At 43.9% G+C, this 13,597-nt stretch overlaps 1 protein-coding gene across 13 annotated transcripts in view; it reads left to right on the top strand.

Moving 5' to 3' along the window:
• Positions 1-13,597, top strand: part of nav2a (neuron navigator 2a) — a 224,772-nt gene that overhangs the window by 168,634 nt on the left and 42,541 nt on the right. For all 13 annotated transcript variants that reach the window (XM_030413783.1, XM_030413781.1, XM_030413779.1 and 10 more), the window contains 5 exons: positions 112-1,390; positions 2,757-2,866; positions 2,975-3,083; positions 4,373-4,780; positions 10,354-10,476. In XM_030413783.1, the coding sequence (XP_030269643.1) occupies positions 112-1,390; positions 2,757-2,866; positions 2,975-3,083; positions 4,373-4,780; positions 10,354-10,476 (2,029 nt within the window). The remainder of the gene's footprint in view (positions 1-111; positions 1,391-2,756; positions 2,867-2,974; positions 3,084-4,372; positions 4,781-10,353; positions 10,477-13,597) is intronic.

Below are 13,597 nucleotides of genomic sequence, written 5' to 3'. Positions count from 1 at the left end.
GTCAGCATCTGGTTTCTCTTCTCTCCCCCAGATCTTCCCTTTGCTTGACTTTTCCTCCTGATCATACCCTCCTATCTCTTTGTTTAATGAAATGTCTCTTCTCTGGTGCAGATTCCTCAGAGGGCATGACCTCACAGCCTTTGGTGATGACTGAGCATGCTCCGTCATCTGCAGTGACCGTCAGCTCCTCCACCAGCATCCCCTCTGCTACCTCTGCTCTGAGTCCTCCCCCTTCTTCGTCATCCTCATCCTCCTCTACCACGGCCATCCCCCAGCCCAACAGCAACGGCAAGCCCTGGAGGAGCAAGTCAATGAGCTCCAAGCACACCTCCTCTCCTTCCCCCTCCTCCACCAGCAGCCCCTCTTCTTCCATGCAGTCCATCAAGCAGGAGAAGGACACCTCCTGTAAGGCTGCCCCGGCAAGTGAAGCTCCTCCTAAGGCTGCCACTCAGAAATCAATGCTGGAGAAGCTAAAGCTCTTTAACAGTAAAGGAGGCTCCAAATCCTCCTCCAATGGCATAACGGCCCAGACAGACAGTTCTGCACCAGCCAGGCAGCTTGGAGCGGGGCAGGTGGAGAGAGCTGAAACTGGCTCCAACACTGACCCCCTGGAGGAGGATGATGGCAACGTCCGGCCGGGCATGAACGGGACCAGCAACGGGATAGCCTACGCCGCAGCTCCCTCAGGAGGTACGACTGTCTCCACAACCGCCAGCAGCCCCAAGATCGCCCTGAGGGGCATCGCCCAACGCACTTTCAGCAGAGCTTTGACTGCCAAGAAGAGCTCCGTCAAAGGCTCAGAGAAAGACAAGGACAAGGAGAGGGGAAAGGAGAAGGAGAAAGGGAAGGAGATGGGGAAACGCATCTCTGTACCAGACAGGACAGAGCTCAGGGGGGAGGAGCTTAAGGAGGAAGTAGCACCTGTTTGTGTAGACACTGACAGCTCAAACAAAAGGACCTCTAAAATCAGCAGCTTCATTCCCAAGGGGGGTAAATTAGCCAAAAAGGAGAGTTCAACCCCTGCACACAGCGGAATACCAAAGCCAGGAGGCAAAGCCCCGGGAGTCGGGGGGAAAGCCTCCTCAGTGAAGGAGGCGGGGGAGAGGCCTCGGAGCATGCGCTTGGGAGGGGGTCTCGCCATGCACCGCGGGGCCCTGGACAGAGACAGAGACAGAGACAGGGACAGGGACAGGGACAGGGACAGGGACAGCAGACACTCCAGCTCCACTTCCAGCCTGGCCTCCACAGAGGGAAAGAGCAGCGCCACCCCGGTTGCAGGCGGAGGCACTACACAGAGCACAGCCAGCAACACTGTCAGCGTGCAGCTACCTCAGACTCAACAGCACCACAGCCACCCCAACATGGCCACCGTCGCACCTTTCATGTACAGGTAAGATAACACACTCTGATGCTGTAAACACCTGGGAAAGCATCAGGAAAATTGGCTTCAAATTACGTGTTTCTGTTTCACATGGAATATTAGTGACTTGATTAGCTACTATGACAATTATTGTTGTTAGGTGTGTGGGTATATGCATCACACTTTGACTACAAGATGGCAACTGAGATCAGGCTGAACTTAAAACTTAAAACTTAAAACTTTCAAGTCTGGCTTTTACTGATACACTGCACATTTTGCAGAATTGGCAAAGTTGAATTCTTCACTTCTGTTTGAAGTTGACAAATATTTAGTGTATTTGTTCAGTTGTATAACTGATAGCAGTTCTCGGTAGGTTTTTCTTATCTATCTATATGTTTAAACAACAAAAAATGTGTGATCTGAAAGCACAAAACCTAAATCTAGCCGTCTGTGAGTTGTAATCCAGAAATGTCACATCTGTTTGTGTGCTCAGTGTATTGTCTACATCTGTGTGTCCAAATATCTGGGTAAATATGTGTGGATGTTGTGTGCCTCTGACCTCTGTCCCGGTCCCAGTGTGATAAGGAAGGAGTTCCCTCTCATTCTCAATGAGTCCTTTCTACCAGCCAGTCATTAGCCTCCTGACACTTCCTGCACCGCTGCCCTTTCTCCCTCTGTACATCCTGACCTGCAGCCAACCAACCCAACCTACAAAACACCCCCCATCATCAGTGCTCGGAAGTGTTCTTTTTTTGCTGTATACCTGTCATGTACCATTACCAGCAGGATTATAGCACCTCCACCTGTCAGAAAGAGTATGTTTGACAGTTAAAGGAAAGAAATGAGAAGTGAAATCAATTCAAATTCCAACTTCAAACGCTGAGGACTGAAATACCAGAGGAAAGAGAAAAAAAAGCGTTTTTTTAATCAAAATAACCTGAAGTTTCAACAAATATTAATTCACTTGACCAGGAGTCAAAGGAACATCTAGATGCTGCTTGGTTGTGTTGTGCAGTGTCAGAGGCAGTCAGTGGTTTTAACTGACTCACACTCAGAGAGAGTGTACTCCAGTCAACAAGGACAAAGTCTAGGATCAGGCACTGCCCAAAGGCTGTGTATAACAGAGGCATTCAAACGTCATCGTCTCAAAAGGCACCAGCCAGTGCAGCGGGTGTACCGTATTGATTGATCCTTCAAAGACAACCTCTACTGGCATTTGGAGCTTAGTAGGCGTTCATTTTGGACCCCGGTCACAAGACTCGCAAAAGAGCAGATTTAATTCTTAATCAGGTTTATCCCTCTTTCGTGACAATTTGCTAAATATTAGGTTCCCACTAAATGCACAATAATTCAGAATCGATGATATCCCCCTCTTTGATCCCTTTTTTTCCCCCAGATCCCAAACAGACGCCGAGGGAACAGGGAACCCTGAGATCAGCTCAGGAGGAATAGGCGGAGACATTTCCTTCACCAAGACCAGCCAGCTCTCCATCGAGGACCTATCAGGTGGGTGATCAATTACAGTTCAGCATTTTTCTCTGTTAGGAGCAGATGAATTATTTCTTATTGTATTGGGAAAGATATTTAAGCTTGTTTCGTTTTTGTCTTGTGCAGGTGAAGACCCAGAAACAAGGCGGTTGCGCACCGTCAAAAACATTGCTGACCTGCGGCAAAACCTAGAGGAGACCATGTCCAGCTTGCGAGGAACTCAGGTCTCACACAGGTAAGGAATCAAATTCTCCCAGCTGGTTTTAACTGCTGCACACAAATGGACACACCCTCTGCTTTTGAGAAGTTTATAGTTAAGTAATATAACAAGCTAGGTGTTGAACTTCTTTCCTGCTTTATTTCCAGAAATATCTTTTGATCACTTTTATTTTGATATAAGCTTGTGTACTGTAAACTTTGTAAAATGCAATAAAATGTGATTTAAACTCTACTGTAAAAGGTTACATCACATATCTGGTAGTTAACAGAGTAAGTGCAGTATAATTATCATTATAAGCCATGTTGTTCACATGCTTTACACATTAAGAAAAAGTTAATAGGCAAGTGTTGGTAGTTTGTCAATGCATTCAAATGAAAGCAACAAAATATCTTTAAAAATGATTTATCTAAAGGATTCCTTTTCACCTCGTATATATAACACTTTGTCGCAGTGTAAAACAAAACTCTACTGTTTGGGGATCATCACAGTGTAGCGCCTTACAACGGCTGCTACGGCGCTGAGTGGCAAACAGGCCAAATCAGGCTAACTGTTGGGGATTTAAATCAGTGACTGAACCGCCTTGTGGTCAGCAGACTGTGTCTGCCTAGGCTTACAGGTATTACCTCTTTTATTGTTGCTGTCTCATCGTTTTCCCTTTTGAGGGATCTTTTACTTTGATCGCTGAGCGTGTCTTTCAGGTCGTCTTTGATTCAGGTTTAGCTCCAGTCACGTTCCCTCCTGCAGAATCTTGACCTCTGCTCTCAGTGCTGACCCAGCTGTCTGGGCTTAGTTTAGGCTCTGTTGTGAGGTTCATATGTCCTGTTTTCCTGTCTTAGATCATCACAAAGGTTCTCTTATCTTTTGTTTCTCTGTGTGTTCACTGAGGAGATTATGCAGTTTCCACTTGCAGTTTGGCGGTTTAATTACCAGAAATCTACTCTGTTCTATATTCTCACTCTAAAAATCTTTCTGTGAATTTTGGCGGGACAAATCTGCTTCTAGCCAAGAAACAATTGATCTTGTTTTGGTGGTGATCCAAATGTGTGATCTCCAATGTAAGACAGTCATAGACAACCAATTGACAAGACTTTTTATCTGTACTGTGAACGTGAAACTACTGGTAGAAATTGTAATCCAAGTCATTACACCTTCCATTGTATCCATTGAGAGGTTTAAGTAATACAAGTATGTCTTTGATGGCTAACTTTGTTTTCTTAGCTGTGTTATGGTTTCTTCTACTACTTCAAATGAAGTAACGTTATAAGAAAACATAAAAAAAAATGTCTCCTTCTCTCCCTGCTCAGCACCTTGGAAACGACATTTGATGGCAGCGTCACCACAGATATCAGCAGTGGCGGAGGCGGCAGTGGTGGCAGCAACAACAGCGGAGGGGGTCGAAGCATCCTCAGCCTCACTTCTACCCGTCCTTCACTGTCGTCATGGCGACTGGGCCAGTCCAGCCCCCGTCTGCAAGCAGGCGATGCCCCCTCTATGGGGAACAGTTATGGCAGCCGGGGAGGACGCTACCTGTACCCCGGGCACCTCCGACGGCAGCTGGCCGGCAGGGGTGGAGCCATCTGCAGCGTGGATCTTGCAGACAGAGCTGGGGAGGACATTGACCTGGACAGCATCTCCATGGAGGTCACTGGATACATGAGCGATGGAGACGTGCTGAGCAAGAACGTTACGCGCACTGATGATGTCAACAGTGGGTAAGTGGGTTACACTGATGGAGATTTTCAAATCTTACAGAAAGATTTTTGCTATAGTTGATGCTCGACAGGAAAATCACTAATCCAAAGCAATTTTGTTCATTCATCAAATAGCAATGCCAAACACTTGTGGGTTTCAGCGTCTTCAGCGTGAGAGCATTTGCATCTTTTCTCTTTGATTCATCAGTGTGAATGGAACACCGTCTGTTTTTGAATCATTGGTTTGGTATTCAAACATTACCCTAGACTCTGGGGACTTGTGACAGACATTTTCCACTGTGCGCAGATTTTGTAGACAAAACACTGAATCAATGAATTAAAAAAAATAGAAATAGATCAATCAAATGAAATTAACTCATTAACTGAATTAATTGCAGCCCTCATTTTCTCAGAAAAAAGCTTGGTTGTATCTTGCAGTGTGTTTGAGGAAGTCGATTGAATTAAATTCAATCTAAAATCTCCAAGGAGAGACAACATTTGTAATTTTGGACGGTAAAACATAATTGGTCGACAATCTTTTTATTTTGACCTCTCGGTATATAAACCAAAAACTGTATTTTGGACACTATTAATTTCCCTTCATTATCATAGCAGTGTGTACAAACACAGACAACTATGTGTGAAAGCATCAGCAGCTTAAATTTATCATACAGATAAGCTTCTAAAATGTCTTGCATAATGTTAATCAAAACAGAATGACAGTATTCTTTTTTTGCCACACAAGAAAGGATAAAAAAAGATAAATAGTCTAATGTATAGTTTTCATGTAATTGAAGCCCAGAGGCTGTGAAAGCTTGCCAGAAGAGGGCAGTAGTGCTCCTTGCTCTCTAATCCTGCCTGTGATCATCCTACCAGATGATCCCCACTCTTGTTAACCTCTGTGGCATTAGCAACATTAATTCTGTATAGCTGAGATCCCACAAGTATCCCATCTCTTTGCCTGCAGATGCAGTAATACTGATAACCTGCTCTCTCAAAGCCACTGTCCATGTTGAAACAGGCCCCTTCATACCTTGGCTGACACACTGTGCAATTTAAACTCCTGCTGACATCAGCATTATCAGATGAGACTGTAAAAGGTGCCAACTGGCCTTCAGATTATTGTAAATCCAGAGAGAGAGAGAGAGAGAGAGAAGAGAGAGAAAGAGAAGGGTCGGCTCATAGAGATGTGTCAGGGACTAGTTTGACTTCAAATGAATGCAAATATAGAGAAGAGTCTGTGTGCTCAGCAAAGAAAGATGAATATAAATCCCATCTCCTAAAGACTGGAATTACTTCCTCTTGCCCCCATGGATTTGCACTGATTCACCACCCTGAGGCAGCTGTAGAGGTTGAGCAAGCTAAGTGCAGTTGAATTACTTGATATGTCTGTGGCTGAGCAAACAAAGACCAAGCCACAGCCAACACCTGGACAGGTGAGTGATGGATACAGGTGAGCAGAGCCATTTGCTTGTTCTGAAAACTTGATATCCGTGCTGGGTGAGACCTGTGAGGAGAGCCAAACTAAATGTAATCATTTCATCCAGAACATTTTTTCTGATGATCTGACAGTGTTTGGGCTGCAGATACAGATTAATTTCAGCATCGATTTCATATATTTTTTTCTATAATATGTAATAGATTATAAACAAAACAAAACAAAAAGTCTAGGGCATCTGAAGGAAGATAGCAGCACACATGTAACAGTCATCCAGTACAGATCAATACACAACATAAAATACACACCAAGAATTTTGCACCATACTCTACAGCAAAATGTTGCACAGATGCTAGACATCGAAAAAAAAACCCTGTATCATTAATATTTCATCATAACTGCCCTAAGACACAATATTGCACAAAAAAAATGGGCTGGGATCACCAACAGACCTGGGATTAAAAACAATTTCTTTAGTTATTTGGACGTCACAATCGGTTAACAATTTAAAACAGAAACAGACCGATGACCTCCCCCCACTCCTCTCCACAGCCTCAGGCCATTTCACAGGCCTGTTTGTATCCACTAACTGGTTCTTCCACACAAGGGTGGGATATTTACCCAGAGAGGAGGAGCTGTCATTTAGATTCCTACTGTTCAGCTCTTTACCTTCACTTAAACGGCAATTAAAGTGTAGGTCTGCTTGTAACCTACAGAGAATAAAGATTGTTCACCTCTTGTTATATCTATCCAGCACAAATTCAGTTAAACTCAAGTTGGAGGTAAAAATCTCTGATACAGTAAATGATATTTGAATATTTTAACTCAGCCTTTAACTGCCACTACAATACAGCCATGTGTTCGTGACATTGTAAAATGTATTCCTGATCAGCTAATTAACAAAAACAAAAATTATTAGTTACATTTTCGTCTTTGTGTTATTTTTGGTAGACAAAACTAATGATTCAAAAAACGAAAAGAAAAACAATCAATCACAAGCAATCATTAGTTGCACTAGACATTTATAAGCAGTCCAACTGTAGACTGAGATAAACAGATCAGCTTTCATCTGTCTTGATATTTAATTTATTTAGTGCTCTCGGTCCTACAACACAGACAGCATGACTGATGACACCACATTTAGTATCTACATCCAATCTCCAACCCCCTGCTCTGTTTTTCCTGTCTGCTTCGCTGGCCCTGGGAGACAAGGAACCTCCCCCCTTCTCCAGCTCCTCTGCTTGGGGGTATATTGCCCGATCTACCCCTCCGCTGCCCTCCCCCGACCCCCCCTCCCTTCCCTCCCATCCCTCCTCCACCTTTCGCAGACAAACCCAACCTCCAGCAGGAGGGAAAAGCATGTGGAGCCGTGGAGAGAGGCTGCATACCAACACTGAGCTCCCACAGACTAACACACACTTGCACACATTCAGGCTACGCATGGACACGTAATCTATACATAGTTCATTGTTCCGTGATACTGTTCACACACTTCTGTTATCGCCATGATCAAACACGCTCTCACCTGCTAATAATATTCACATAACAGCAGATCTCACTCACAGGTTCAGACCTGATAACAGACAGTGGCCAGACGGTTGAAAACAGGCTCTTTTGCTTTGGAGATTTTTATCAACGGGGATCAACCCTCACCTGGACGTGTTTGTTTTGCTTTGGACTAACTTTGTTACCATGTTCGAGGCAGAAAGGTACGTCAGTGTCTTAAACCATCAACAGAAATCAGAAGCTCTCGAGGCGAATGTTTGTTTTGTTTTGGGGAGCGTGACATTTTGTGAATTTCCTCCTGTCAGTACCAGAGTGAAAACATTCTGACTAAGTTCAATATTTCTGCAGCTTTGTTTGCTTGAGAAATTTTGTTTCTGTTAGTTGCACGGCTGTGTAGATTCTACCTGACTGCACAGTTTCACTCCATAAACTGTCTTGTTTGGACACGTTTCTCCTGCCGCAGAAGGTCACAGGTTAACAGGCCTCTGAAACAGGAGGACAGGGTCGCTCGGTTACTCATTAGTGCGAAGGAGTGATGTGTGTGTTTGTGTAAGTGTGTGTGTGTGTGAGACCAACCCCACCATCTTCAAGGTGACTTTGCTTTGGGATGATGGATGAAGGGACAGCTAACCCCCCCTCAGAGTGGATATTCTGTCAGAGTTGAACTCTCTTCTTTGTCAATTGTCTCTCTAATTAATAAATAAATACAATATATGGCATAAAAACACAAAGTAAAATGACAGAAATCACTGAAGAATACTGGCGGCAGTTTTTCATCTGGATTTTATGTCCAGAAAACTCTTTCTTTTGGAAGTTTGTTCCAGCTCTCTGGTGCATGGTAAAAAAAAAAAAAAAATGCTGAATCTCCATGTTTAGTTTGGACTCTTGGTAGTGGTTAGCAGGCTGCTACCAGATGAGAGGGACAGCAAGTAGCCAAAGCCTTAATAGTGCATTCATGTTGTGGTGAGAAAGTACATCTGTTTTATATCACCACAGTCAATTATCACCCATCGCTGCAGTTTCTCCTCAGTGCTACAGAGCTTTTTAGCCTCTTTTAGCTAACTGTTTTGGTTTCTGGCCTGCAGGCTCCTTCTCTCTTCACAAACTAATTTCGCCATGTTGGCCTTTGATAGTGCCACCACCATCCCGTCGCTCCACCTGATGTGAAAGGTGGCTGGTAAGCATATGAATGTGATATGCCACGTTTGGTACAAATGTCAACCATGGATGTATCTGTGGTTTGCACCGCTAATATTATATCCTGATGACTCGGCCGGTAAAAATGCCCTTATAAACCCACAGACAAGTTAACAGCCGGCTGGGTGAAGTAATATGACGTGTGGCAGCTGAAGAACCAAATATTTTTCTCAGAAAATTCATGGAGACCAAACCAGATCTATAATAATAGTACACAAGTTATGTTCGTCATGTGGACACAAAAAACACTCCAAATGAATGCTAATGTGGCTCTGCAATAACTTCTTTGGAAGGCGATAATGTCTCTACGTCATGTTTTAAGCTGGTTTTGTTTCCTTAGTTGGGGCCCGACCTGCAGTTTGTTTGACTTCTGCGCAGGTTTGCTCTCTGCTGAGTGACTCGTGATTGCCGTTAAGTTTCTGTCATCTGCAGCTCAGACGATGATTCTGTTTGACCGCAGGTTGCACAAAGGAGCTCTGTCTATAGGAAACACTGTGCTCTGTGTTTACTGTATATACATGCAGGTATAACTGTGAGTTTGTGTGTGTGTGCTTGGCTGCCTCTTGCTGAGATCCGCATAGAGATAACACACAGAGAGTGTTTTAGTGGTCGAAACGCTCGCTGGGCTTATTTCTCTACTCCCTTAACTGCAGAGACAGAATCATCACACAGAGAGCATTCACCAGCCTCAACTTTAGATCAGCAAACATTTCATTAAATTACACCTGGGTTCAAATGAGTCAATATTTAGTTCCATTAAGAATCTCCTCCATGGGCAAATATTTGGGGAATTAGTTAGTGTTGTTTTAGTTTGAATGGGAATGTTTGTGTAAGTGATCGCGGCCTCAGCATTCAGCTTCAGACTGTAACTGCTGCTAACGGTCAGCCTCTGACTCCAGCTAGCAATAAATCAACTCCCTGTGAATGTGAATTTCCGTTATGAAATGAAGTGAATGGCCTACTTAGCTTGCCCTTTCATATACAGTGTATTTTTAGCTTCTCTTAATGTTCAGCTACTCCATCATAATATCCCAGCTTGGAGTAGATGATGGACTCTGGACTCAGTAGATGAGTGGCGATAGGAATAAAGAACAGACTCATCCTCCGTCTGCTGAGCTGTCACTTCCTTTACAGACTGCTCTTGTTCACCACTGGCCACATGAGAGAAATGCGTCTCCAGCTCGATAGTTTGGTTTGTGTGGGAGCTCTCTGCCAACCTTTCGGCCCTGATTGATGAGAATTTTGCCTCGGCCGGAAAACTAGATGGATGTCGGCTCCTCCTGCATTATTTACAACAAAAGCAGCCCTGAGAAGAAGAGAAGAGTTTGTTAGACAACTGGTGCTAAACAATTTCACATCCTCTCCGAGCCCTTTAATTGTTCATTTTACAACTGCTACATGGTGACTATATAACATAACATATTATGTTATGTGCTTCGCTGTGTTTCCGCAGCTACATGACTGACGGAGGTTTGGGTCTGTACACGCGACGCCTCAACCGCCTGCCGGACAGCATGGCCGCCGTCAGGGAGACACTCCATCGAAACACGTCGTCTGGACAAGGAGACGCTGACAGGTAAGTCTGAAACACCTTAAAGGAACATTCCACGCACTCTTCCCCGTTTGCCTCTATTACTTCTAACTGAAGGTAGACCGGTCTGCCCTCAGATTAAGCACAATGTATGTAATTTCGGCAGCTAATCTCAATGTAAACAAAAGACTTATAGTAAGTAGTGTGGGAACATAGGTCTGCATTGTAAAACAACCGCCATTGCAGGAAAAGTGTTTCCAGAATAGATCCTGGTTTGATGTTTTATTCATCCTTCATGTTTGGTCATGTTTTCCGACTTCCTTTCTCACTTTCTGACTCTTGTAAAAATGCACCATTACCTCCAGTTAAATTATGATTCCTCTTGGTTTGAACATTGTTGTAAATGTTCAGGATATTGCACTACAACGGAGAAATTATATAACTTGTATATTGTTGTTTTTTTTTTTATTTTAATTTAGAAACATAAAAATATAATATATAATTTGAATTTCACATTTCCTACAGAGTTTGCACTGCAGGAGAGAGACAGGCCTATTAAAATGTTACTTCCTCTGATCTGTCAGAGGAAATAACCGGTTGAATGAAAAACAAATAGAAAACTGATAAACAGCTTCACCCTCATATCCTGTCTATTGCTTAACTGGATCTCATACTCATGAAAGCATCTTGCTGTAATCATTAAATAAGAAAAAAATACAGACAAAACATTTCGCAATTTTAGGGTGTATTTCTCGTTAAAAGCTTAACTGACACAGAGTGTGTCATGCAGATTTACATTGCTCAGGCTTGTACCAATACACAGGATGAAGATGATGATGATGATGATGATGATGATGATGATGATGATGACTCAGTAACTCAGCTTTTGTGCAATACATCACACAGCTGACGCACCAACTGATTCTAAATGCCGGAGGATAGCAGTATCAGCACGTGTGTTTCTGTTGGATTTATCGGCCACAGCATGGAGTAGAGAACAGAGTGTCTGTGTGTCTTTGGGACTCTCCTGAGCGTCCTGTGTCAGGAGGAGTAGAGTGGTGTGGTGCTGCCGTCTTTGTCCTGTCACAGAGATGGAGAGGGATTTGTTTCCTGGCTAATTGACAGACAGAAATGGATGAAGGCCAAGCAGAGCCCCACCATGTCGCAAGAGAAGGATTGGGGGTAGAAAAAAAGAGAGGGAGAGTAGAGGGGGAGGGAATAAGCCTGATATGAAGATGGACTGCAGAATGTGGCTGGGAGAATGAAAGAATGAATGCCACAGGAACAATTGTCTCCTCAATTTGTATCCAGCTTTTTATTAACTTTTGATCCTTCATTAAAAAATGAAATATACCAGTTGTTTGTGCTTTAGGACCAGACATATCTTGAATTTTAAAGAAAATATCTGTTTGTGTCTTAAGCTGATGTGTTACGCAGACGGACACGCTGGTGTGTCTTGAAAGTGGTCTTGAGTGCTTCAAGCAGCCTCTTTCCGTAAATCCTCAGGTGTGGCTAATTTCCTGTCTTCCAGACTTTTGACCTTTGCCCTCTCGCTGCCTCTTACCTCTACACGCACACACACTCACATTAAACTCCCCCGGCCCTTAGGTGGGACTTAACACAAACTGTCCCTCTACTCACCTTTCATGTCTCCCCTCTCAGCTCCTTCCTCTCTCTCCTACCGTGCAGAGCTCAGTCCTTCCTCTCACCTTTCATTTTCCTCTCGCTCGTTTTGATTAGAGGCTGACATGAGTGGAAGAAACTGGAAAGCAATTAACTGATAAAAGTTGGGGGAATTCTTTTTTTTTTCGTTTGATTTCGAGCTTTCATGTTTCTCTGTGAGGTTTAATTGACCGAGTAGGCAGACGTTATGTTTCTCCAGAAACGTCTTTCATGATCTTCATCTTCGCTGTTGCTTTTATAAGATTAGAGAGATGGGGAAGGAGAGACTTCTAAAATTTAAGAGGGGATGAGGTGTTTCCACCCCTCCTCCTCCTCCTCCTCTCCACCATGCACCCCCCTGAAGGAATGTCTGATAAATGTGCTTACTGTTTTTAGTTTGGGATTAATTAGGAGAGTGGAGGAAGATCAAATGCATTAGCATAAGAAACGGAAGGCAGTGGAGCTGGAGGGTAAGGATGGCTGACTGGTTTTCTCGCGTATAAGAAGAAGCTAATTTAATACATGAGAGAGGGGTTAATGGTGCAGTTTGGGCAGGTGAAGGAGGCGAAGGAGGGTGCACACCTTCCTTTGCTGTTTTAACACATTGTCGCTTGTGAGATTCCTCACAGCTGAAATTCTGATCTGCCAAATATGTGCGGTCTGTATTTGCTCACTGGGTGTGTGTCCCATCTATAAACCTGCTACGGTTTAAATGGCTTTTTGTTTTTACGTTCTGGTTTAAGATGCAGCTGAAGTGGGGGTTGGGGAAAAGGTGTTGGGTGTCACCGCGGCATTGGGGCTAAAACCTTGTGACCCCTTGACGAGGAGGTCAAAAGCTTCAAAGGGTCGAGGTTCACAGTTAGGAGCGTTCCAAAACCTGTTAAGCTCTTCATGCTAAAAACCCTCCAGATCAGACCGAACCTGCACTAATGAGGAAAGGATGCAAGTAGAAAAACATGGCATCAAACGGCTTATTCAGATTACACGAAACAAAAGTACATATCATCCAATCAGCTGAGTTTGTGACTGATGTGACAGCTGAAACTGATCACGCTGATAACCAGCCTCTGTTGGAAGTCCAAAAACCAGTTTTACCAACTGTCAAATGGATGTAAAGCAGTGTGTAGAAGCCAATAGGGGACACGTCATCGGGCAGCATGACCTGCAAGTCTGAGTAAACATGCAGAGACAATAGAGACTGGAAACTCGTTTGCGTGTCTGTGTGTGTGTGAGAGAGAGAGCGCATGCATATCCCTGTCATTTATCTCTGTGGCAGGAGAAAGAGGAAGCAATCCATAACCGTCTATCCTCTGATTTGAATTCTCTTTGTTAAGCAGACAAAGAGGAGGTCTTTGTGGTGTGAAGCCGCTGTAGCACTGAGTGTTACAGACACACACACACACACACACACACACACACACACACACACACACACACACACACACACCCCTCCCTCCCATCTTGCCAAGGCATTAGAGATATAATTTTTCTTTTCCAAAACGAG

Source organism: Sparus aurata, chromosome 4 (genome assembly GCF_900880675.1).
Source record: "Sparus aurata chromosome 4, fSpaAur1.1, whole genome shotgun sequence".
Classification (NCBI taxonomy): domain Eukaryota; kingdom Metazoa; phylum Chordata; class Actinopteri; order Spariformes; family Sparidae; genus Sparus; species Sparus aurata.
Note: the sequence above shows the minus strand (reverse complement) of the source record. Positions and strands in the feature narration are given on the sequence as shown.